This window comes from Panthera pardus, unplaced genomic scaffold, assembly GCF_024362965.1.
Source record: "Panthera pardus isolate Hobbes unplaced genomic scaffold, ASM2436296v1 HiC_scaffold_24, whole genome shotgun sequence".
In the NCBI taxonomy this organism is placed as follows: Eukaryota; Metazoa; Chordata; class Mammalia; order Carnivora; family Felidae; genus Panthera; species Panthera pardus.
The window spans coordinates 114,021,403-114,048,569 of NW_026526810.1; the positions used below are offsets into that span (position 1 = coordinate 114,021,403).

Genomic DNA, 27,167 nt, shown 5'->3' on the forward strand with positions numbered 1-27,167 from the left:
GTGTCTCCTGCGGGCTAGGGTACCGGGCCTGTTGATGAAGTGCAGGAACTGGAGAGGAGATTTGGGGGCCTGCAAGAGAAGGCAAGCAGGGGGGAGCCACCAGTGCAGGGGGAACTGAGGGATGGAGGAGGGGAGTGTGGAAAGGGGCGATGGGATGCGCAGAGGCTCTGGCCTTGCCGAAGGACCACAGCCCGAGAAAGGAGAGCAGTCTGGTTTCTGGGCCTGTGGTTTTGAGTCAGAGTGAGGCTACCACTCCGTGTGTTCCAGCCCCGGGCCATCTGCGGAGTCCAGGTCACCAGCACAGTTAGCTGACCTGCCCTTGAGGGATGTGGAGACCTGAGATTTTGCTGGCTTCAGCCTTCCCCATCGGGAACTGTCGTCGGGGGCCCTGTGGCTGGTTTCATGGGAGGGAGGAGAACCCTCTTTATTCCCAGAAGAACTTAGCTGTGCTCCAGGGAGGGGAGTAAAAGAATGTGGCCTTTCTAAGCCATCTTCCCTGCATGAGAGCTGGGTGCTCTCAAACTCCTATAGGACTGTACTCCCGACCTCCCTGTGACCCCCGTGCCGCACAAGGTGACTAGCGTTACTACGTAAGGGCATGTTAGATGGAAACATGTCCTTCCTGTGCAGCCATGGCTGGCCACCCCCTCCCCTCCCAGAATGTCCCTCTCTTCTTTGGGGGGCCCTAGAAGATCATGAAGGAGCAAATATTTCCCTAAGTACAGAGATGACTTAGAGGTCAAGCCAAATGGTCCTGGGACTGGGCAATAATTAGGATTCTCTAAAGCGTTTTGAAAACTGCCTCTTCTGTGACTCCCTTAAGTCTGCAAATAAGTGGTTTTCAAGGGTCAGATGTATCTTTCAATTCGAAACCATCACCTATTTAGGGCATGTTTCCCAGCAGGAGCCTCTTTCCAAAGGCTGAGTGGGTGGTAAATGTCAAGTCCTTCATTCCCACCTCAGTCGTCAGACCTGTGGGGAACAACCGGCAGATCCCTGACCTGGTATGTCAGAGGCCACAGGGAGACCTGATCTGCAGTCACAGTGGGAGTGGCCACAGGGAATGACCGGCAGATGCTGGAGTGGTAGTTAGGTGTGGAGGGTCTTTCACCTCTATGGAAGCGGGAAATCCCGGCAAATACTTGAGAAGGATGAAACCAGGAAGGAGGTGCTTCCAGGACACACTTGAGAACAAAGCAAAATATACGGGATTTTGTTCCAAAGCAATTTGACATATCCATTAAGGAAAGGAGTAAACTTATTGAACACGCAGGTGGATACACATATTCAGAAGGACTCACTGTATCGGCTCCTCCTAACTTTTAAACATAACTTACTTAGCTCTCATTCCAAAGTCACCAGCAGGCATCATTCCACTGCCAGAGAATATGTGAACTAACATGGCTGCTGAGTTTAGCCGGAACCTCATAGGTTAAAGAACATAAGACTAAATGTCAAGAGCTGCAACATATAATCCCGAGCTGTGTGAGGGTCAATGATGTGACAGTAATGAATGCCTTTAAACGTTAAACAATAACCTTCAATGGGCGCCTGGGTGGCTCAGTTGGTTGTGCATCCAACTTCAGCTCAGGTCATGATCTCGCGGTTTGTGAGTTCGAGCCCCGCGTCGGGCTTGCTGCTGTCAGCCTCTCAGCGCAGAGCCCAATTTGGATCCTCTGTCTGCCTCTGTCCGCCTCTCTCTGCCCCCACCCCGCTTGTGCTCTCCAAAAAATAAATGTTTAAATAGAAAATAACCTTTAATATATTATGACTTAGCCATTACACATTCAGCATAGCCAAACATAACTCATTAAAGGTCCCTAGCTCCATGTAGTCTGCCTGGGCTTTTTATGGTTGGTTGTGCCCTAGTTTGGTGGGCAGATCATATCCACTTAACGCACAATTATTTCCAATCTCTTGCTCCCTTATACAGCAGCCTCTAAAATACGATGCAAAGGAAAACAGAGAGAGCTCTAATAGGCTTGTCTTAGAATCACAGATCTCACTAAAGTAAAGATTTCAAAGGTGCTCCTTCCTCCTCAGATAGGAGTATTTCTCATTTTGTAATAAATACCAGAGACACACACAGGCAGCATTTTAAGAGATGTCTAAGACATTTTTAAAATGTCATTTAAGTGTCATTTTTAAAATGAAAAAAAGGCTGAATTAATATCACCCGGACTGCGTTAATGATTACCCTGGTGTCAAAAGTACCAGTTCCAAATTTGAACACAGTAAGCTCATGGGAAAATGAACATCACTGGAAACCAAATACTGATAAAACTATAATGTTCTATTTAGTAATCATCACTGCGCGCCCACCTGTTCTGCCCTTGAGCCAAACCCAGTCCCCAGTTCGTAATACTCTGCCATGAATTTAAACACGGCTGAAAGATCTATCATTAATCTTTCTCAATCTTTTCTTAATTGTTAATTTTCTTAATTTTTATAATCAAAGATTACAGAATTACTCACATAGATTTACAGAATACCTTTCTTCCAGGAGGAATACAGAGATGAATAAAAAATGTCAAATGTAAATCAGGTTCATTAAGATATAAGTCAAATGTTTCAGGTGCATAGTGAAAAAGTTTATTTAGGACAGATTTCAAAACTTGGAAGAGAAGACAAAGAATGCACAAAAGCTTCACAAAACAGTTACAGAATATAAAAACACAAGAACTGAGCTATTTAAAGAACCACAGCTCAGGATCATCTGTGTATCACAGCAACACATTCAGTGCCACAGGGTGGTAAGAGAAGGTATTTTAAAGGAAAAACCACTCAGCAGGACACAACGATTGAGTAACAATTTGGTACAGAGCTCTTAGAAATCATAGGATCTGTTGACAGCATTTCTCATGACACAGAACATGTAAAACAAGATGACTGCAATAAATGATTGGTTGGGCTACTTTTATACTTTAAAGAAAAGACTGTTTCCCTTTCAGACCCCTTTTGTAACATCAGCGTCAAAGCATGATATAGAATAAGGAAAGGACGCCTTTGTGGTTGCCGATTTGCCAAGAAAGCATCATCATCTTTCATTCAATGGACAGATCTCAGTGCACAGCACCAAAGCAGGCCTTTCAGAAATATAAGTTAAATGGCATAAAGTAGTTTAGGAAATCTGCAAGCACCTCCCTCTATCCCAGTTATCCTTCCCCAAAGTCTGGCTTTCTCATAATCCATCCCTTTGATTACAAAGCAACTTTCTTCTGGGAATTTCAAAATGTTTCCCATTATTAAGGGCAAATGGGCACACCAGAGTCCATGGGTTACAGGACTGCTTTCTCTAGACTTCACACTTGCTCTTGAACATGGCTAAATGGACATAATTCAACTTGATTAAATTAAAACAACTTCATTTATGGGACAATAATCTCAGAAATGGAGGTTAGTAGAGTTTTTAACATGTAATTTCTTAGTACAATGTACTACTTAGGACGTGAGAGAAGGAATTAAGATACTGTTTTCCAGACAACTGTCAGCCTGAACCTAAAAATCAACAATAACAATAACAATAACAAGGAACATTTTACACAGAGATATTTCAAACCTGAGTGAAGAAGTGAGTTCAGGAAGAGAACTCTTTAAACTGTTGGCTAAGGGCTCTTCTGGAACCCTATATGCTAGAATATCCCAAACCTAAACTTCAGACTTGTTCATGACCCTATATCAGAACTTTTAGAAAATGCACTTTGTCCCCTGGAAGTCATTTCACATGTATTATTTTACCCTTAGATAAGTACTTTAAGTGACAGAAAACTGTGGAATCTAATAAGGAAGCCTGTATATCTGTATTTCTGGGGCACTTTCTCCTCACATCTTAGAGTAAGGAAGAGCCATGAAATTAACCCGGTCCACATGCCTGGGACCTAAAAGAAATCAAAGTATGTATAATGGTAATCAGATCATGAGTTCAAACCAGTGACCAGAACCACAAATAATTTCAAAGCCAGCATCTTACATGTGGACTTCATTTGTGAAGGAATAACTATTTATAAATGAACCCCATCAGGCCTTGGGCCACTGGGTTTTCTTAGCTTAGTGACAAGTGATTCAAACAGCAGAGGTTTGTGTGGCCTTCATGGTTCAGGCGGGAGCAATGAAATCTGGTCACATAATACTTAGCAAAGCTTCTCTCACCCTCTGGGTCCCAAATCCTGCCCTAACCTCAGAATCTAAATAAGTGGGTAGAGGTCAAAGAAGTGCTCACAGATGCTAGATGGGTTAGACAGAGCAAAGGGGTAACACCGACCATCACCAGGTGCCAACTAAGCCAAAGCAGTTTTCTCCTGGATGCCTCCCCCATCTCCAGAAAACTGCCCACCAGGACCCAACTTCCAGGGGGTTCCTCTCCTTCTGAGAACACTGAGGAGCTGCAAACTCACACTACAATTGCATTTATAACCTGTGACACACATAGTTCCCAGAGAAGGAGGGCTTGCTCTAGTTATTACTTGACTCAATTAACTTGTTGTCTTCATCAGTATCCCATTGGCATATCCTCTTCATTCACTTGGTAAGGTTAACAAGAGTTCCAACTGATGATTGTATAGTCATACACCAGTAACTCAGCTATCCCAATATGGGACTATAAGTCATAATCCTTCCCCAGTCCTACTTCCAACCAAGGCTGATTGCCTTATCCACTCAACTCACTCTAGAGGATTAATCGGATAAACAGAGGCCTTGGATACCATACTGCCAGTGCTAAACAATATCGTAAATAATCAAGATATCATAGAGAAATGGAGGGAGCCTAGTCCCTCTTTCTCAGGTGTGTGGCAATGAGGGCCTAGGAATGGATTCCATGCATGAAGACTGGGACTTTGGCTGTAAAGAGGCTCACCACACACTGGGTTACTGGAGAGCACCCAGCTTGTGATTGGTTCTAGATACCCATTTCCTACTCACTTCCCAGAGAATCATGCATCGTGGCTTCCTGAGCACAAACAAAATTCAAACAATGACTTGCTCTCTAAAAAGCATTAATCCCTTAATGTGCGACCCCTCACAATAAAAGAAATGAAATTACCTTCCTTCAGACAGAAACTCACCTTCCAACTCTCCTCAACCACTGAGATTCTATAGGGATGGTGCTTTTTCCTTTTCCAGCAAATTCAGGTTTCCAGGAGTTCTACCCTTTTGGCTACGTGGAAAGAGACTAGTTAAAGACGCTGATGTGGACCTTTTAGACCCAGGAGAAATTCCAAATGGAAGCTCTTTAAAGAGAGAACTGTCCCACTTACTGCTATGTGTGTGACCATTCCACATAGGTTAAAGAAGATGGTGATTCCTACACCTCACAGGGAGGTCAGCCTGCAGGGGCATAGCTGGTTCGCAAACATATGCCTGTGGCCTGAGGCCCTTCTGTGATGTTGGTCAAAATTAACTGATTTCATCCCTTTCTTGGCCAAGTCAAAACCAACGGGGGCTGCCAAGACACAGCTGCACCTCCTCCCAGCCTCTTTCTAGTTTCACCATCCTTCTCCACGGCCCAGAGAACACGGAGATGAAATCCAGCCTCGGGTCAGGGGATTACACTTGGTAGAGAAGACCTACTCAGAAAGAGTCTATCCTGTTGGGAAAGACAGCTAAAGGGGTTTGGAGGTTTCTCCAACAACCATAATGAGGACCAGCAAGGCTTCTGACTTCAACAACAGTTCCAACTAATGAAATACAGACTAAAGAACTAAATAAAATTGGGATATGAGCAAAACTCTGGGATGCATTTGATAGCTTATCTCTCTTCCCCTCATTTTACTCCCTTTTTCTTCCTTACTATCAGTTTTAAAAGATAGTCCCCAAGCTGCACAAAACTCATTCACGCCTCTCCCCCTCCCTCCACTAAAACAATCATCTTTTATGTAAATGTTAGGGTCACTCAACTCCATGCCTTAGAATCATATACTTTGGGGTTAAAAGGCAACATTTTGCAGAAAAGTGGTCTTAAAAAATAAATATAAAGATACAGACTTTAGGATTTGGGTTTTTGCCTAATTGTTCCAAAGAGGAACTGGATAGGGCTCATCAAAAACATCAAAACTCAGATATTTTCTATAACTGGTAAGTTTTGCAATAATGTTGAGTCCTACTGATTAACATAAGACAGAGAACTCTCAGATTTAACTCTTTCATATACACGTAGTAGGGGGCAATATGTACTTTTAAAAAGTCTGAGGTTTCCCTTCCTAAATAACAGATAAAAAAATATTTTAAAAATACGTGAATGGCCTTATTTCAGGTTGTTACCTACTCCCACTATAAAGCTATACATTGTCTGAGGATTGAGTTGTAACTCTGGAGTCCTGAGGACCTGTCATAAAGCAACAGATTAGAATAAAGTCTTTCCAGAGCAGCGTCACAGTTACACTTACTCTACTTTTAAGTTCTCTGCTTACTGAAAATTCTTTATCAAAAAGTGTTAGAAAAAATTAACACTTTAAACATGTCCTCCTTTCTAAAAGCCCCATCTCTCGACAGAGTGGCCAAGCTAAACAGACTGAAGAAATTTAAGAAGTCAGCTACTGTGTGTAGAGAATTTCTATCTCTCTCCCACTACAAAGCATTCTCAGAATTGTTTGTTAGTATTTATTTGTGCTCTAGAGAATAGGGTGACAGGGGAAGCAGAGGACTTTGATTTCATTGTTTGCTTTTAAGAATTTGGACAGGGAGAGATTAAGGAAAGGATGATCTCTGAGGATTCGCTGGGCTATGAAGTTCTCAGTAATTACATGTGCTTCCACAAATAATATTTGGTCCCTACAGTTCAATGATTGCAGAAATTTAATAGGAGAAGAGTAAATGGTTAGCGAAAATATCTTTTTAGCCATTTTGTGCTAATGGAGCAAAGAAACGCCAGTGCAGGGTGAAATGTAACAATGTCCAGGATTTCAAAAGTGACCAGACAAAAAGAGGCACATGGAGGTGACAGGAACAGGTCCCTCAGGCTTCCCTGATGCACCAGAACCAGGATGCCAAAGAAAGTAAGTACAGAGACGCTCATGGCAAAAATAAAGAGTGTTTGTTGTCCCAGGGAGCTTGCTAGGGCCTGACAGCTCCATTTTAAGAGAAAGCCAGAAGTTAAAAATAAACAGGAAAAATAAGCAAGGCTTTAGCTGACTGGGGAACAGCTCAGTAGAAAATTATTTTATAAAGATTAGACTCAATTAGCTAAGGCAGGATTCAACTTCATGCTGAAAGAGTGCTCGCTCCGTTTATCTCAGGATTAGATGATGTGCAGCGAGTTCGCTTTTTGCTGCCCAAACAGATAGTCCCTAAAATCATTTCTAATTTCTTACAAGGTAGATAAACGCTGGCCAGTGTAATCCTCTACAAAACGCACTGAAATATAAAACAATGGTGGTGTGATGCTGTTCGGTCCACAACATCCTACCCTCCTTGGGGCTTCGCTCCCAGGGGAAGAGAAGGTACAGGCTGTACGGCCCTTTGTTGGTGACACAGGTGATACCGTAAGGAGCCCTGATCGAGTTCCTGCTCCTGTAGGGAGGACAGGTTTGGTGTCAGACACCTGCACAAGAAAGGGATGAGCCAAAGGAAACATCATGAGGAAGAGTACTCCTCAGAGCAGGCAAAGGACTTCGAAATCCCAGAATCATAGGATATCCCTGATTGGCAAGTCAACTCCCCTGCACTTAATCCTGGGTGAATGGGCAGGGCCCCTCACGGCCTGGAATTCCTCACAGGGAATCCTGGGGAAGGGTGGCATCGTCCACCCCAGAAGGGCAGAGTCCTCCCAAAGTATCCTAGGACTGACCTGCAGGAAGGGAATTATCACTTCGCAGCTTCTCCTAAAATCATCATCTCACTCCACAGAAGAGGAGGCCTAAATGGCTCAGAGCAGACAGAAGCCTTCTAAGAAACAGATGGAAAGTATCTCAGAGGCAAAAATGAAATGTGCCAAAAAATAAATAAAGTAATAAATAAATTGAATCATTCCTCAAAATTCTAAGGCAGTAACAGACTCAACACAAGGAATAAGAAACAAGGAGGTACAGATAACCACAGTGGTCCCCTCTCTGCCCGAGGCCCAGCCACCCCACTGCTTTGGCTGCTGACTGAAGCTCCCCTATCCTCCCGTGGCACTCCTGGGCCTCAGGACTAATACAGTGGGAAGGCTGTGACCCGGAAAATGCAAGCTTTGGCTGGTAAAGACAAATCCCATCAGCAGCAACAGTGAAGTTTCATTACCACCTTTTCTAAGAGACTTCGAACACCAAAAGCTTTAAGCCCTCAATGCAAGAAACCTAAATCCAGAAACTTGAAGTCAGATTGTTTCTGAAGAAAAATTACTAAATAACATTCCTACCCTCGAGATAAAAAAGAGTGGTGGGGAATCTGGAGTGGTTTTTGTTTTTTAACCTTGTCTCTCAGATTATACCCCTTCTTTGATTATACAAAAAATAATAATTCAATAACATTTGACTTGCAAAGATGTGGATTCTGAGATCAATCTAGTACCTAATTTCCACCCTTTCCCCTTCAATTGCCAGCACCCTTGCTAAGGGACACTACCTCTTGAAGCAGGAAGTGATGGAGGCAGTTTCTCCCCTCTGGATCTTAGACTACGTGATCGTCACTTAGACTGCATGGACATTCTTGCTGTGAGGGCAAGGACACAGGCGTGGGAAAGGCAAGAGGAGGGCACGAGGCGGAGTCGAACAATCTGGACTACTAACACCCCTCCAAAGGCAGTGAGGGCTCCCGGCCTGTGCTATAGACCAAGAAGAACCAGCAGGCAGGAATATGGCAGTGGTGAGAGGCTGGACAGAGCTTTCTCCATCCAAAACACTGGGTTCCTTCATGGACAATGTGTTTTTCCTCTTCCAGCACTTTCAAAAGATGAAGACTGGGTGCCACTAAACACATCTGCAATATAGGATGTGGGAGAGGAGAGAGCAGCAACTGGAATAATACCTCGTACCAAAACAAGCCTATTTTTAAAAGACAACACCCAACTACCCTTTAGGCTTTTGCCCAATGGGCTCCTTCACGGAGGGACGTGGCCGGAGTCTGAAGCAAGAGGAGCGTGAGTCAAGGACCACAGAACAGGAGCACTACACCACCACCTGCAGAAGCCGACAAGGGGGAAAAGCTACATGGGGTCAACAGTCAGGCATGCCAGGCAGGACGTGAGGGTCAGAAGCCTCACGCTCAACTTTTAGCTCTTGCCTATCCAAAACGAGAGGCACCAGCTGGCAGCCTGCTCCAGCCAGCAAATACCCGCCTGCCTCCTGTCCCGGCGGGCCTTCAGCTAGTGTAGTAGATGTGGAAGTAGAGAGTCTTGTTGCGGAGCAGGGAGTAGGAGTTGTCAAACTTGAGCAGGTAGATGCCCTCGCCAGGGTAGTCGTGGCTGCCAGCCTGCACGTCCCGGTGGCTGTCTCGCCGGTACACGGGCATGACTTCCCCATAGCGACCTCGAAGGGAGCTCCTGGAGCCTCTCTCTACGTCTCCAACTGGGACAGGGTCTGCATAAGCAAAATGGCACAGTGTTGGGATATGACTTCAGAGACTGAGTAATCCGACCTCAAGAGAAAAGAATGGACCAGGTGACTTAGTGGCGTTTAGCCGGGGGAATGCTCTTACCCTCCTACGGGAATTTGGAGATGTCTGCTGACCTTTTGGCCATCAGAGAAACTAGTGGGTGATACTGCATTTAGAGCACTTAACATCAGGACAGTACCTGCCCAGCAAAGAAGCATCCCACCCCAAATGCCAATAATGTCTCCACTGAGAAACAATGATTTAGCCTTATACAGCCCACCTAGTTCCGGAAGTGTCTGGACATCTCCAAGGGGGAGAAAATATTTCGAAGGGAAGATTCTGACATCTCTTCATTCAACAGGAGAAAGAAACAGCTAATGGAGGTAGGAAATACAAACACACTGAACAGAGTGACCTAGAACTTCTACTTGGCCTCCTGAAGAACAGCAAAGTAAGATACAAGGCCCCCCCCCCGCCTAAATACCTGAAGATTTCCCTGCAGACTTGCTTTTCCATGAAGAAGCAAGGGATTGATTTTTAAGATTATATAGAAAAATCAAGATGCTTGGAACCTACTTAGAACCTACTCATACTATTGTAAAAAAAAAAAAAAAAAAAAAAAAGCCTCAGAGTCATCCTGAGTAGGCATTGCAAATAACAACTGGAATAGAGCACAGAAACTATGTTTAAAACTACTCTGGGCCTATTTTGCAATATTTACAGATATTAAGGCACTACGTGGTACATTTCAAACTAATACAATGTTATACATCAATTATACCTCAATAAAGATTATTTAGGTTAAAAAAAACTGCTCTGGGCATGAAATGAAGGAAGTAAACAGTAGTCAGCCAACTGTGACAAGTTGGAGAGGAGTACAGTCAGCAATGTGCAATCACCCAGTTTGGTTCCAGACTAAGAACAATGGCAAATATCCCAAACTATGAGAGAAATATAAAATAATCTCGGTTTATACGTGATCTATATACTGCAGCACTGACCCACCCCTTTCCTGCCCATCCCATCCCTTTCCCCAAGGAGATGTTGGGGAAACAGCTGGGTACTGATTAAAAGCAAAAGAAGCTTTCCACTAAGGCACCAATACCAACCCCACCAGAATGTTCTTTGAGGGTCAGACTTTGGCCTGTACCACTCAGTTTAGCTTACAGTGCTGAAAGCAGGATTCCTTGCCTGCATTCTAAGGAAGGGAAGGACTGGTATAATACGGGAAGTGGTCATTAGAAACTGGGTTGAGCCAGAAGAAGCAAATTGCAAATTATGTTAAAATTAAATTTACCTTCAATCTCTTCCTCCTCTTCTTCATCTTCATCCTCATCCTCACTGGAATCACTGACCTGCACAGTTATGTCAGTGCTGGTTACAGGGGTCCAGTCAAAATAAACTCCAAAGCCAATGTCATAGTCATCAGTCGCAAACTCCCAGCAAACACGCTTCCCCTCTGGATGGGTAGGTACCCGGATGGTCACCACCTCACCCCGCTTCACCACCAGACGGCTGTTCTTCTCTTTGCCCAGCTTGCTTTTGAATTCCTTCATCTTGGTAAAGGTCCAGATGCACGGAGGAGCCATCAGAGGTGGGGACACTAAAAGGACAAGCAGCTTACTACTGAGAAACCAAGAGAAAATACAGCCAAATGTGGCATTTTGCTTAGGCAGGGTGTCATAGTCAAAGACATTCTTTCTACTTCCTGGCTTCTTTGACTGCCTTTCACAAGTCACCTTCTTAGTTTCCTTCCATCTGTCTGCCTGCCTTTATTTAAGCACCCACCGGGAACAAAGAAACTACCTTCCATACCCCCAAAGGTCTCACCTTTCCTGTGATCCCCCAGGAGATCTGCAGATTCCAAATCAGCTGAAAGGATATCTATAGCTCCTGTGTGCTCAGACTGGATCATAACGATGTCCCCGGACCTTTGTGGAACTTGGTACTTGGCCATCTGCACAATGGAAATCTGATTAGAGCACTTACTAGCGTGGCAGATTCCAATTAGCCTCCTTCCCAAGGGGGCTGCCCACCCCTGCCCTATTGCCTCCACTTTCCATCAGCTCAAAGCCTGATGTACTATGTTCCCTCCTCCCTCCTTTTTGCAGCTCTCCCACTCCAGACCCTTTATAAAATCCTTGCCCGTGAATTTCCTCCAAGCTTGCTACTGACTTCTGCACCAACAGTGTTTCTGTGCCGCACCGTGACCTGCACAGCACCTCCCTGTGGCCCCTCTCATGACAGCGCTTGTATCCGGGGTTTAGCCCGGCTCTGACTCTGCCACACAGCCTCCCGCTACAATCCCCACTCCCAGGCTACCTCCAGATCCCTGTCAATCAAGTCACCAAAGCACTGCAGAGAGAACCTGTGGTTTATATTCTCTGTCCCTGGCTTATCCACAGCACATCCGGGATGTCCCATGCCACTGGCTGTCACATCCACTAACAGTGTTCTGTAAATAATTGTCATTTCACTTGTTTTAATGTATTTAAACAGTCCATTTGCTGCCAGATATCTAACCTCCATGGAAGTATACAAGCATCCCTTGAAATTCGAAGCCCTCGCTAACCCATGGCAGGAGGCTGCAGTCTCTCTCTAGCGGGTTTCACATGAAACCACTCAGATCAGTGCTCCCGTTTCTTGTTTTTATGCCATAACTTCTTGATCCTCTCCAAACAGTCAGCAGGCAACTCAAGAAATGTACACCCACTGGCCACACAGGACAGCATACCAGTGAGATGGCTATCCAGTTAAGAAACCAGAATTATATTTGCAAGAAAGAAAGAAAGAAATTTTGAATTCATCCCAGACTATATTCTCATAATATCTCTTTCTGAAGATATTACCTCTATTGCCAAATGAGGTGAATCAGACTTTGGCTAACCTGCTTACATGAGTCTTTCCTTTTCCACAAGGCTAAACAAAGGATTTAGTTTGCAACATATTAGCAGCACAGCATTAGTAAAGTCACCAATAGATCTTGGCTTCAGTTCCCTCATCTGTAAAATGGGAACATAATGGTACCTGTCTCATAGGTTTCTTCTCAGAAGCAAATGAAGTATTGTGGATAAAAATGCTTCGTAAAGCAAATGTAATGATAATGTTCGGCATTGTCTTTATTGACCATAATACCATTAGTAATTATAATCTATGTGTTAGTAATAATACAAACAACTCCTTCCTCCATGGCAGGGAGATTACTGCTATCTACACCACTTCTATGGAACCTTGACCATAAATCCTGAGTAGATCTACCACAAAAAAACTGAAGCTAAAACACGATCCCATGGTTGAAGGCTCTTCACATCCAGAGGATGTCAGACGACACATGAGCATCCATTCTAACAGTTCATTTCTTGAGTAGCTGCTGGTTCAGTGATGGGCCCTGAGGGTGACACACATGACCATTCTCCAAATAAATAAAACTGAGACGCCCCAATGCTTTCTAGGTCCAACCCATCCACACACATCTAGATTCTGGTGCCACACACCGCTCCTCCCGAAGAGACTGCGACATTGCCCTCCCTACCTTGTTGAGGACCTGGGCCTGGTCTGCAGGCAGCGATTCCTGCTCCACCAAGGCCTGCGCCTCCAAGGCACCAGCTGTCTTTCGCAGATCTTCGGTGGCATCCTCACTCGCTCGAGATACCGTCTGTGGCCTCTCAGAAGAAGACAGCATGTCAATTCAAGGACTCTTTCAAAGGGCACAGTAGTCTTGGAGAAACTTAGAAATAAAACAACCTTCAAGGGACATCTCCCAACCTCTGCTTTCCTCTGGCATTTGGGTCCACTGTCAGTTTAGCTGACCACTGCCCCGGGCTGACTTGGCCCACAATAAAGCAGTGACAGCGTGTGACGGCCCAGGACTGATGAAGCCAGGCCCCAGGTTCTGAGAACCATGGCGAACATGCAGGTCAGTCGTCTGAGTTTTGTTCTCTGGGACCCACACCATCTGCTCCACACAGGATTTCAACAAAAGAAAAGTCAGAATCCCAGTTCTGTTCTACACATAAAACTTCTGTTAGAAGCAAACAGAGGAGGCCTCGCCAGGGCCAGAAATCAATCACCAAAACACAGGGAGAGCAAACTGATTAGCAAGGCCATCCCTCTCCAGTCAGGCTGGGAGCAGTCTTTCAGCCTTTCCGCTTCACACCATCCTCCAGATCACACTGGCTAATAAAAGAAGGTCATCATTTTCTTTCCCTTTTTAAGCACATTAATCTATTATCCCAATGACTTAAGGCCTGACAATTTGAATACTTTTAAAGAAGCAGAGGAATAATATCGGCCCTCTTCCCTTTCCCCTGGCTTCTGGAAAGACCACAAAGTGAGCTAGGTGCCAGGGCAATGGCACAATACCCCAGGTCTCTTGGAAATCTGTTGTCAACAAAAGGTGGCATGGGATTCTTTAGAGCAGCAGTCATCAGAGTTCAGCGCGAGGACCGCTGGGGCTCTTCAGACTTTTTTTATAATAATTCTAAAACGTGATTGCCTTTTTTGATTTCCATCTTCTCAAGAGAATACATTAGAGTTTTCCAGTATAGGACACGAGATGTTGCAACAGAATGTACGCGGAAGCAGATCTAAGAATCCAACTGTCTTTGTGAAGCCAGACATGAAAGAGAGTTACAACATCTCTCTTCTCACTAAATTATTTCTGCTTTGGAAAACAGTTGTTTTCCATTAAAAACATATTATTTATGTTTACATGCAATGAGTTCATTATTTTCATTTTTAAATCAATAACTATTTTTTAATTTTTCAGTTTTAATTTCTAATATAGTAAACATTGATAGAGATAAACCACAGGAAAAATTCTTTGGGATTCTCAATAACTTTGAATTGTGTAAAGGTTTGAGAACCACTGCTTTCACGGATCATTTCCCCACTGAGTAAATGACTGGAAAATAGTACAGAGACAATATGGGGAAACAGGACTTATTTGGTGTTTATTAGTTTCTTTCTCTCTTTTTTTAATTATAAACAAGAAAAAGCACTCCTAGTTTACAAATTACCTCTTTTCAGACAAAATAGAGCCATCTTTTGGAGTATACAAGTCACCCCAACCTACCTCAGGACAAACAAGAGGTAGTCACTATAAAAACCAAATGTATGGGATACTGTTGATTTTTATGGTTTTGCTTGGGTAATCCTGTGTAAAATGTAAATTAGTCTAGGCTGCAAGCCTATTTTTTCTCTTAAGCCCAGAAATTCCAGTCTGCTTTTGTTTCTTGACACTATTTATCCCTATCTGTGTCCTCCATTAGTAAGTGAGCCTGATGGCAGGGATGGGCCCTGTTCCTGGCATGCACGGCATCTACTGCCAGGCCCATCACATGGAACCCTCATCTCCTAAAATGACCTCATGTCATCGTGCTCAGTCTGTTGCAGTCACAATGGTCTCTTGAATCTGAGGGTCCTCAAACACCTCAAGCATTCGAGGGTTTTGCACCCGCTGTCACCTCAGCCTAGAATATCCTGCTGCCAGTTACCTGAGGGCTTCCTTCAGGCTTCTGCTCAGCTATCACTTCTAGGGAGGCTCCCCAGATATCCGCATGTTGAATGGTTCACCCTGCCCTAGCCCCATCAGTCCTTCTAGCCTTACCCTGTTCACCTGTGTTCACTGCACTCACTACTGCCTGACATATTATGTCTCATATCTTGTTGACTGCAAGGTGTATATTTGTTTTCAGATTTTAACACAAACGAAATGCAAGATGTCCTAAAAACTGGTGGTGTCTTACAACTGCCCGGGGACTGGACTGACACAGTCTTTGCCCAGGAGATTTGCATTTGCTTCTGCCAGTATTCAGGAGGCTTCCAACTGACACAACTTGAATAAGTTCTGTGTGAGGGTTTTGTTCAAACTCCAATGGCACGGTGAATTTAGACCACAAACTGGTGACTACAGACTCATGGTTCATATTCTCAGCGGAGATCTTTTTCTCCTCCCCTTACACAGAGCCAAGATGGAAACATTCAAGTTTCCTTGTGGTCCTTCTCTGTGTGGAGGGATCTTTTTTCTTGTTTACCTTTTCACTGAAGGTTCACACTTTTGGTGTCCTAGCTCCATGAAGGATGGGAGCGGGTGGGGGTGGGAGGGAGTGTCTATTACTAGACTCTCTACCTGGGACATTTTTCCCTTTCTTGGTAGTTCATTAAATAACAGTACATCTTACAGGTGATGGCAACTTAGAGTCTATGAAATAGGATGTATGCTTGCTTTCTGTCTGCCCTTCCCACTAGAATAGAAACGCCACGAGACCAGGGACTTGGACTGTTTGTTCATTTGTGGTATCTCCATTGCCTAGAACACTGCCAGGTAAGTAGCAGGCTCTCAACAAATATCTGTTGAATGAATAAATAGTAGACGGTCCCAAAATATTTGTTGAATAAATAAATGAATATATTAATTTTTGTCTAGGAGCAAAAGAGAAATACTGGCATGTGAGAATACAAGTTAATCTGACCATTAGCCTGACCTTACTGTACATGGCATCTAAAACTAAGTCTCCTCTTTGCCTTTGTGTATGCTACTTTGTATAAATATTGTTCTGCTTATTAAAAAAGTTTTAGGGGTGGGGCGCCTGGGTGGCTCAGTCGGTTAAGCGTCCGACTTCAGCTCAGGTCACGATCTCGCAGTCTGTGAGTTCGAGCCCCGCGTCGGGCTCTGGGCTGATGGCTCAGAGCCTGGAGCCTGCTTCCGATTCTGTGTCTCCCTCTCTCTCTGCCCCTCCCCCGTTCATGCTCTGTCTCCCTCTGTCTCAAAAATAAATAAAAACGTTTAAAAAAAAATTTTTTTTTAATTAAAAAAAAAAAGAAAAGAAAAAAAAAGTTTTAGGGGTGCCTAGATGGCTCAGTCAGTTGAGCATCCAACCTTTGATTTTGGCTCAGGTCATGATTTCATGGTTCATGAGTTTGAGTCCCACATCGGGCTCCACACTGATGGTGTGGAGCCTGCTTGGGATTCTCTCTCTCCTTCTCTCTCTGCCCCTCCCACGCTCTCTCTCTCTCAAAATAAATTTTTAAAAATCTTTTAAAAATAAATAAACTATTTTAGAGAATAGTTCTTTTTAAATTTTTTAATGTTTACTTATTTTTGAGAGAGACAGAGAAACAGAGCGCAAGTGGGGGAGGGGCACAGACAGAGGGAGACCCAGAATCCAAAGCAGGCTCCAGGCTCTGAGCTGTCAGCACAGAGCCCAAAGCGGGGCTCGAACCCACAAATGGCTAGATCATGACCTGAGCCGAAGTTAGCTGCTTAACCAACTGAGGTACCCAGGCACACCAACAAATAAACTATTTTAAACAGGACATGCAACAGCCACATGAGTTTAATGTTCACATTAGCATTTCATGCTCTGAAGAATCAATGAAGGATATTTGGGGAAAGATAAATTGCAAATCACTTGATGCCAATGATAAATCACATAAAGGAAAAACTCCCACTGTAAGCCTTCTGGTTTGTGCTGACCCAGAGCAGGGAGGCCATCCCAAGGGAGGGGACAGCCTGACCAGCCTGTCAGCCTCACTAGCAAGAGAGAGAGTTGGGCCCTTCCATTTCTAATACACACAAAACATAAACACTGCACTTCAAGCGTCATTTGGACTGGACTTCTTTCTTCACACACTAGATTTTAGAAACAGAGCTTTAAAATTAAATCTCCTTTTTTCTAAGAATGTTGTAGATTCTTCACTCAAAACTTTATTCTTAGGAGGAAACATCAGTCCGTGTCAAAAGCCAGCCCCCAAACATCCCTCAGATCAACATCCAGAAAAAGGCTGGTGGCAGCAAGAAGGAAAAGGCGCTCCCTCCTGGGATTTGAGGAGAACAGGAATTGTCTCAAACCAACACAGCCTTGGGGAGGCTTGGTCTTCTAAAGGGACTATTCTATAAATAACCTAGTAGCTCTAAGCATAGAACTCAAAACCCTTCTAATGCTACTTACCAGAACGAGCTTTATTTATTTTTTATTTTTTATTTTTTTTATTTTTTTAACATTTATTTATTTTTGAGACAGAGAGAGACAGAGCATGAATGGGGGAGGGGCAGAGAGAGAGGGAGACACAGAATCTGAAGCAGGCTGCAGGCTCTGAGCCATCAGCCCAGAGCCAGACGCGGGTCTCTAACTCACGGACCGCGAGATCGAGATCGTGACCTGAGCTGAAGTCGGACACTCAACCGACTGAGCCACCCAGGCGCCCCCAGAACGAGCTTTAGAGAACAAACCTAGAGCTGTGTGAACTTGGGCAAATTTTTAAATTCACCGTTTTGTTTTCCTCACTGGAAAAGAAACACCTGTTTCAGTAGGGTTGTTAGGAGGATTAAACGGTAGAATGCATTTTCGCACCTAGTATAGTACTGAGCAAATAGAAACATTCTGTAAAAGGGGGGTCTGGGTGGCTCAATGGGTTGAGCAGCTGTCTGACTCTTGATTTCAGCTCAGGTCATGATCCCAGGGTCATGGGATCAAGCCCTGAATCAGGCTCCACACTGAGCATGGAGCCTGCTTAAAATTCTCTCCCTCTGCCTCTCTCTCCTGCTTGCACTCTCTAAAATAAAGATTTAAAAAAACTTTTTTAAGAAACATTCTGTAAAAAGTAACTATTTTATTATCATTATTATGGAGAATATTCAATGAAGCATGGCTATTATATTATTATCACTAACTATATTACCATTATTATTATATTAAACATTATTATCTCCCATCATCTGAATTCTGGGGGAAAAAGCTTTATTTCATATGCAAAAGTAAGAAGAAAGAAATTCTACTCAAGAAATAACAAACTGGGGCACCTGGCTGACTCAGTTGGTGGAGCATGCAACTCTTGATCTCAGGGTTGTGAGTTCTAGCCCCACAATGGGCATAGAGTTTACTTAAAAATAAAATAAAATACTTTTTTAAAAAAAGGAAGTAACAGTAGCACCTGGGTGGCTCAGTAGGTTAAGCCTCCAACTTCGGCTCACATCATGAACTCAATTCATGAGTTCGAGCCCCACATCAGGCTCTCTATTGTCAGTGCAGATCCCACTTCGGATCCTCTATCCCCCTCTCTGCCCCTTCCCCACTTACATTCTCTCAAACTCTATCTCTCTCAAAAATAAACATTTAAAAAAAGATTTTAAAACAAGATTTTAAAAAAAGGAATAACAGATTGTTTAAATATCTTGACATTCCTCCCTACGCCCAGCCATCAACTTTGTGTGGGGCATTGAGACCACACTGGTTCTACTCAACAGTACTGTGCCATGAGCAGATCAGTTGGGCTATAATATCCATTTGCTCAGGGTTCTCCAAAATACAGTTTTTCATTAATTATTCCATTAATTTTTTGGGTTTCCACTTATTCTAGAGCTCAGTACAACTGTTTCCTTTCTGCTATATACTCTGATATTAATGACAGTAGATAGATGAAATGGATGGAGCAGGAAATTAAGAAGAACAATCTGAGGGGCACCTGGGTGGCTCAGTCAGTAAAGAGTCCAACTTTGGCTCAGGTCACGATCTCATGGTTTGTAAGTTTGAGCCTCGTGTCGGGCTCTGTGCTGACAGCTCAGAGCCTGAAGCCTGCTTTGGATTCTATGTCTCCCTCTGTCTCTACCCCTCCCCCGCTCACACTCTGTCTCTCTCTCTCAAAAATAAATATTTAAAAAAATTTTTAAAAAAAGAATAACAATATGAAGGTTCTCACACTGGTTTAATCTAAAAATTACATTAGAAAAAAACCCCTCCAAAAGTGTGTGTGTGTGTGTGTGTGTGTGTGTGTCTGTGTATCTTATGGGTAAAAACCAAACACACATTGTCTTGAAAGTCTACCTGGGATCCATGTCTAATGTTTTAACATTTCAATTTGGGCTTCAAGAGAAGATAAAAAAGACTACACTTTTTGTTACAATTTCGTTCTCTGGGAGTGAAGAAAATTTCATAATCTGAAAGAGATCTGACACTGCCCCTAAACACACTTAAGGGCTAATTAGTCACCAAACCATCCATACTCTTCACTCCCACTTGCTGTCCCCCTCAAAGTTGCCATCCACATCTCATTAATCCCTTATCTCAGGAGATAAACCTCTAGGAGCCAAGCAGTTGCTGTCCCTACCTGTAGGGTGAGGAATGGGGCTCTGGATCAGAGGCAGAAGCCACTAGAGAGGTCACCTTGGTGTTTTCTAGATCTTCATTCTCTAGAAAATCATGGAAAGAAATATTCAATATTTGAGAAGAGGCACAATCATAATTATCTTGTACCTTTAAAAAAATCTGGCAGTTTCAACCAACCTTCTCTTTACAAAAATATCCTGGGCATCAATTTCTGAGAGGCCCAGTGCATAAATTATTCAAGTCCTCACATCCAAGTATTCTCAGACCATCATAACCCATTCATGAAAGAATAAAACCCTTTCCAACGTTTTTTATTTATTTTTGGGACAGAGAGAGACAGAGCATGAACGGGGGAGGGGCAGAGAGAGAGGGAGACACAGAATCGGAAACAGGCTCCAGGCTCCGAGCCATCAGCCCAGAGCCTGACGCGGGGCTCGAACTCACGGACCGCGAGATCGTGACCTGGCTGAAGTCGGACGCTTAACCGACTGCGCCACCCAGGCGCCCCAATAAAACCCTTTCCAAAACAAGTCCCCACAAAATTCATTCTAATTTAAGAATCACACTTCTCAGAAAGCATATGGTTAAATTAGGTAAAATACAGAAGGCAGAGTGAGATTTAGGATGAAATGAACTGGAATTCAGAACCAAAGGATGGAGGGTCACCTCCACATTCGGTAGGCTCCCACCACATATCAGAGGGAAAGGATTTTTGTAATTTCTTTCACTCACTCACTCACTCACCAATGACTTACTGGAGAACTGTTAGGTAGCCTCAAGGAGCATACAGGTGAAATGCATAATGAAGGCCATGTCCCCCAGGTCACAAGCCTAGGACTGGTATCATTGCCATTTTACAAGTAAGAACACTAAGGTACAGACAGATTCAAATGTGGGCAGTCATGCTCCTAACCTTTAGGTGCTACTAAGTCTTATGGTTTATTCATCTAGACTTTCCTTGAGCACTCAGAAGATGGTTCAGCATATTTAGATAATCCCTGGTTTAACCTCCTTAAGACTGAAAGAAACTGAAACCCAAAGTCCACTTCTCAGTAAAAAATACAACTTAATGAAGTAAATGTCAAAAACTGCAAATTTCAGAGTTTGGTAACAACATAAAAGTGCAAATGATGGACAAATCCTTCTGATACAACTTAAATCCTACCTCATTTTTTCGTATGTGAAAAGATCTATTTTTCTTTCTGTCAACTCACACTCTCATAGATAGAAAGACCTTAGAGCTTATGCCACCCAATTTTCTTCTTGGGACGTAATAGAAAATACATATATTAGTCTCTGCCCCCGGTTCCTGGCACAGAACTCCAAAAATCCTGATGATTTCCTAAGTGAAAAGAGCAGTAGGAGCATGTTTTGTTCTAATACTTGGTCTTTGATTCTAGTTCCTGACACAGAGTTCATAAATCCCTTGGCATTTACTAGGTGTTAGTAGTGTCTTATGTTCTAATGAGGTGACTCTGGGTGGACGCCTGGATGGGGGCTGCTCACCAGAAAGACCAAGCCATGATCAGAGGCTTGGAATTGTGACCCCAGCCCCATTCTCCAGCAAGGGGAGAGGGGATAGCAATGAAGTTAATGATTGATCATGCTGACGTGATACAACCTCCACAAAAACCCCCAAAGTACAGGGTTTGGAGAGCTTCTAGGTTGGCGAACACATCCATATCTGGGGAGGGTGACATACCCCAACTCCCAGGGGACAGAAGCTCCTGCACTCAGGATCCTCCTGGACCTCACCCTCTGTATCTCTTCACCTGACTATTCATCTGTATCCTTTCTCATATTCTTTAATCAACTGGTAAATGTAAGTATCTCCCTGAGTTCTCTGAGCTGCTCTAGCAAATCATCAAATCCAAGGAGGGGAGGTCATGGGAACCTCCAATTTATAGCCAAGTCAGTAGGCAATTGTGGGTAACCTGAGACCTACTACTTGAGACTGGCATCTAAAGTTGGCTGAGGAACAGTTTAATGGGACCAAGCCCTTAATCTGTGGGATGTAACACTATATATCCAGGTAGAGTGTCATAATTCAGTTAAATTGTAGGACACCCAGATGGTGTCACAGAATTGTTTGGTGTGAGGGAAAAACACCCACCTCTGGTGTCAGAAGTGCAGTGAGAGGGAGTCGGTGTGAGAGTAAAGTAGAAACTCAGAAGGACTGAGCTTTCTTTAAACCTCCCAACAAAGGAACTGAGTCTCAGACAATTGTCAAATGTTTCCCAGTCTCTGCTACTCTGTGAAGAGGCCCTTTTCACAAAGAGACAATGAGAATACAAAGTTCTCCCCTACGTTGACCTAAGTAAAATCTGTTTCCTACTAAGCCCTGCCCTTCTATCCTTCCTCCCAATATCCTTTCAAATATTTACAGTCTGCTATCATCTTTCCTGCAAATTCCTCCTTAGGCTGACCATTTCCAGTTCTTTCAATCATCCCTTAGACGACCTCTGACCACATTGGCCTTGTTCTGTTGTTCCTCTTTGTTCCATTTAAAGTAAGGGACTTGGGGCACCTGGGTGGCTCAGTCGGTTGAGGATCTGACTTCAGCTCAGGTCATGATCTTGCAGTTTGTGAGTTCGAGCTCTGTGTCGGGCTCTGTGCTGACAGCTGGGAGCCTGGAGTCTGCTTCAGATTCTGTGTGTGTGTGTGTGTGTGTGTGTGTGTGTGTGTGTGTGTGTGTGTCTGCCCCTTCTCCGCTCGCACTCTGTCTCTCTCTCTCAAAAATAAACATTAAAAAATTTTTTTAAATTCCTACAACTCAATAGGAACAATCCAAATAACAATCCACTAACCCAATTTAAAAATGGGCTAAAGACTGAAATACACATTTCTCCAAAAAAGACATCTAGATGCCCAACAAGTATATGAAAAGATGCTCAGCATCACTAATCATCAGGAAATGCAAATCAAAACCACAAAAAATGAAGTATCACCTTACCCTGTTAGGATAGCTATTATTAAAAAACAAAAACAAAAACAAAAAAACAGCAAGATAAGCATTGGAGAGAATGTGTAGAAATTGGAACCCTTAAATCTACATGAGAATGTAAAATGGTGAAGCCACCATGGACAACAGTAGTATAAAGATTCCTCAAAAAATTAAAAATAGAATTACCATATCATCTACCAATCCCATTTCTAGGTATTCATCCAAAAAAATTTAAATCAGGATCTCGAAGAGATATTAGGACTCCAATGTTACAGTGTGACACTAGTCACAATAGCCAAAATGTGATAACAACTTAACTGTCCATTGACAGATGAATGGGTAAAGAAAATGTGGCAGGGGTGCCTGGCTGGCTCAGCCAGTAGAGCACACGACTCTTAATCTCAGGGTCATGAGTTCAAGCCCCACATTGGGCATGGAGCCTCCTTAAAAATGTGGTAGTTTAAAAAAAATGTGGTATACACACACGACAATGGAATATTATAATATTCTTTAAAGAGAAGGAAATTCTGCAACATGTGATTACATGGATGAACCTTAAGAACATTATGCTAAATAAGCCAGTCACAGAAGGATACATATTGCACAATTCCACTTATATGAGGTATCTAAAATAGCCAAACTCACAAAATCAGAGAGTAGAATGATGTTTGTCAGGGCATGGGAGGAGAGGGAAATGGGGAGTTGCTAGTCAATGGGTATAAAGTCTTAAGTATATAAGATGAATAAGTTCCAGAGATCTGCTGTACAATATTGTGCCAATAATTAACAATACTGTATCGTACACAAAAAAATTTTAAGGAAATATTTAGAAGCACTTCACAGAAATAAAAAGAATAAACATTAGTAAAATAAACAAAGGAAACACCATGCCAGTTCGGTGTGTACAGCAAGTTCAGCGTGTCCCGCCAATTTAACACATTATTTAATGAATTCCTAACAAGTGGCTGGCCCCACACCAGATACTCGAGATGATGCACTAAAGCAGACACAGTTCTGGCCCTCATGAAGCATTTGGTCTAGCAGGGCAGACTGTGAAGGGCCCTCATCCCACAGATGATCAAGAATTTTAAGCTTAAATTTAAGCTAGGAAATGACATGATCAAATTTATATTTTTTGGTAGAATTCTATAGCAGCTGTTGGTAAGATGGATTTTGCCGGATCAGATGGGAGGCCTTTGCCAAGTTCACGAGAGATAACGAGGACCTAATAGTGATAGCTGAGAAAGAGTAGAGACGACTCTCTTAGAAAATCATTAGGTGGTCAAGTTTGTTTTCAGTATGCCCATGCTGGTGACGCTTATTTTTCTTTCTTTATATATATGTATATATATATATATATATATTTTTTTTTTTCTCTATGTTCTATTTCACAATAAAGATTTGAAGAGGTGTCAGTGTATAATCTAGTTATTAAGAGTGCTAGCTTTGGACGTGTACTGCCTGAACTCCTGTCACTTCTATTCCTATATATTCCTATATATATATATATATATATATATATATATATATATTTTCTCTTGGCTTCAGAGTAGATTCCCATAATTCATCATTTACATAAAACACCCATTGCTCATCCAGCAAATGCCCTCCTCAATGCCCATCACCCATTTTCCCCGCCCCCACCCCACCCTTCACTATATGTTCACAAACCATCTGTGACATATTCTAGAACTTTGCTGAGAAGGTGCATCAAGTTTAATGGTCTACAGATTCTGGATTCTAATCTGTTCTTCCCTTTGGATAACTGATATTTAGGTTCATTTCTAGTCCCTGACATTCCTCAAAGACAGCACACAATTACATTTGCAGATTCTTTCAGGACCCCAGATGTAGTAGTCATCTGTCAACCTTTTGGCTTTCAAATATCCAACCTTCTCCTGGAGGGGATGGACTTTGTAAACAGTGAACAATGGAAGTCAGAATGGAAGATTCTTCTTTTTCCAGCCCCCAGGAAATTAGGGAAAAGGCACATGACCTAAAATATTCCCACCAAGAATTTGAACTAGGAGTGGCACAAAAGAGAGAGAATTCATCTAGTGGCAGCCAGAGAGCCCTAACCAAATTGTTCTTGCTGCTTAGCCTCTGGATTGGCCTACTCCTCAGTTTTCCAACAATATGATGGGCCTCCTGTATCCTTGCAATAAGCCACTTTCTGCTTAAAGCAGCCAAAATTAGTTTGTACTGCTTGTAACCAAGAACTCTGACCAAAATACCTAGATAGTATTTGCGTAGGTCCAGAAATCTGAACTTAAAGTAGCCAGACATCCTATCTTCATTCTGATTATCTTTATTATTACAGCCAAGACTTAGTGATCCTTAGTGATCTTTACTATATGCCAATTACTTTCTAAGCATTTTGCAGGCAGCATCTTTTTGAATTCTCACTTAATCTGACTGAAGTTGATACTAACATTACTTCCTTTTTATCACTCAAGAAATTGAGGCTCAACAAAATCAAGTTAACTTGCCCAAGATGACCAGCAAATAGGAATAGAAGTGACAGGAGTTCAGGCAGTACACGTCCAAAGCTAGCACTCTTAATAACTAGATTATACACTGACACCTCTTCAAATCTTTATTGTGAAATAGAACATAGAGAAAAGTACACAAAAATGTGCAGCTCAATAAATTATTACAAAGGAAACATGCAAACTACTACCTAGGCAAGAAACAGATCAATCCTAGCACTCCTGAAGCCCCACTCATGATCCTCCCAAACATTACCTGCTCCCTTCTTCCATAATCATTGTCCTAACTTACAGAATCATTTCCCTGCTTTTCTTTATAGCCAGACCACCTAAATATGTATTCCTAGTGTTATTTCATTCTGCGTGAATGTAAAGGGGAATCATTTCCATGTAAAGGGAAACAATGCAGAATATTTTAAAACAAGCCTCTTTCACTCAACGTTATGTTTGAAGGACTTAACTATGGGGGCACCTGAGTGGCTCATTCGGTTAAGTGTCCCGACTCTTGGTTTGGCTCAGGTCATGATCTCATGGTTTGTAAGTTGGAGCCCCACATCAGGCTCTATGCTGCCCACAAGAGCCTGCTTGGGATTCTCTCTCTCTCTCTCTCTCTCTCTCTCTCTCTCTCTCTCTCTCTCTCTCTCTCTCTGCCCCTCCCCTGCTCATGCTCCCACTCTCTCTCTCTCTCTCTCTCAAAATAAGTAAACTTAAAAAAAAAAAAGAGGGGCACCTGAGTCGGTTAAGCGGCCAACTTCAGCTTGGAATGATCTCACGGTTCGTGGGTTCGAGTCCTGCACTGGGTTCTGTGCTGACAGCTCAGAGCCTAGAGCCTACTTTGGATGCTCTCTGTCTGCCCCTCCCCTGCTCATGTTCTGTCTCTCTCAAAAATAAACATTAAAAACATTAGAAAAAAAAAAAGAGAAAGACTTAACTATGTTGTTGTGGGTAAGTTTGTTCATTTTCATTCCTATATAATATTCCATGAATATACCATAATTCATTAATATACCATTGATGAAATTTGGGTTCTTTCTATGTTTTGAGCCATTATGATTAATGCTGATTTATCAATATACCATTGATGAAGTCTGGGTTCTAAGTTTTTAGCTATTATGAATAATACTGCTATGAATATTCTTGTTCATGTCTCTTGGTACACATGTGCATGCATTTATTTTGTAATAAACCAGAAATGGAATGGTTGAGTAATACAAATCTGAATAAACTTTTATAGACAATGCCAAACTATTTTCCAAAGGGGTTGTACCAAATATGCACTCGTGCTGGTATTGAAGAATATTCCCATTATTCTGTAGCCTCTGCAATACTTGGTCATAGTAATAGTTTTTATTTGGGCCATTCTGATTGGTGTATGCTCATTTAGTTTGCATATCACTGATGACTTATCATGTTTCTCGGCCATTTGGAAATCCTCTTTTATAAAATGCCTGTTCAAGTCTCTTCCCTATTTTACTGTTGGGTTGTTGTTTTTTTTAACAAAATGATCCTTTATTGAAACATTTTCCTTCGTAGTTCTCAACTAGCTGAGCATTCCACTGTACCACTGTTGAGGTCATCTATAATGCCATGAGGGTGACGGCCATCAACATCACAGCTCAGTCTGGTGGTCCCTAGGATCTCTTTAATGGCTCCAGACAGTTCTCTAACTAAAAGATGGGTGCCTCCTCTGTCCAGCAATGACGACAATCTCATCAAAACTGAGATTTCCATTGTGCTTAATATTCTTCTGTTTCTTTTTATATCTTGGCAGTTCCTTGAGGGCTTCAATAATGAGGGCAGACACAGAAAGTACCACCTCAATCTGGGCCTATCCATCTTGGTCATTTTCATTGTAATCCTCAGACCCTTCCAATCACTGGTTGCTTTGGCTACGTCATTATCAACCTTTTTAGGAGAAAGATTTAGGAAGCCAATCTTGGGGCCAGGGAAGATGTAGCACCGACCTCCTCACTGGTGCACGTCAGGTACATGACTTTGATCTCGTTGGGGTCAAATTTAGGTGGCATGGTGGAAGCAGCTGGAGTCAGATGACCCTGGATTAAGGACAGCTACAGAAAATTACACCTTGGCCACCTCCAAGCCAAAAGCTGAAAGCTG

The 27,167-nt window shown here is 42.8% G+C and overlaps 1 protein-coding gene across 1 annotated transcript in view; it reads right to left on the reverse strand.

Annotated features, from left to right (window-relative positions):
• Positions 1-2,569: 2,569 nt before the first annotated feature.
• Positions 2,570-27,167, reverse strand: part of TMED8 (transmembrane p24 trafficking protein family member 8) — a 35,718-nt gene continuing 11,120 nt past the window's right edge. The window contains exons 2-6 of the mRNA XM_019427323.2: positions 19,618-19,699; positions 13,043-13,172; positions 11,341-11,467; positions 10,808-11,113; positions 2,570-9,494 (exon numbers count right to left, since the gene is read on the reverse strand). Of these exons, the coding sequence (XP_019282868.1) occupies positions 9,277-9,494; positions 10,808-11,113; positions 11,341-11,467; positions 13,043-13,172; positions 19,618-19,699 (863 nt within the window). The 3' untranslated portion in view covers positions 2,570-9,276. The remainder of the gene's footprint in view (positions 9,495-10,807; positions 11,114-11,340; positions 11,468-13,042; positions 13,173-19,617; positions 19,700-27,167) is intronic.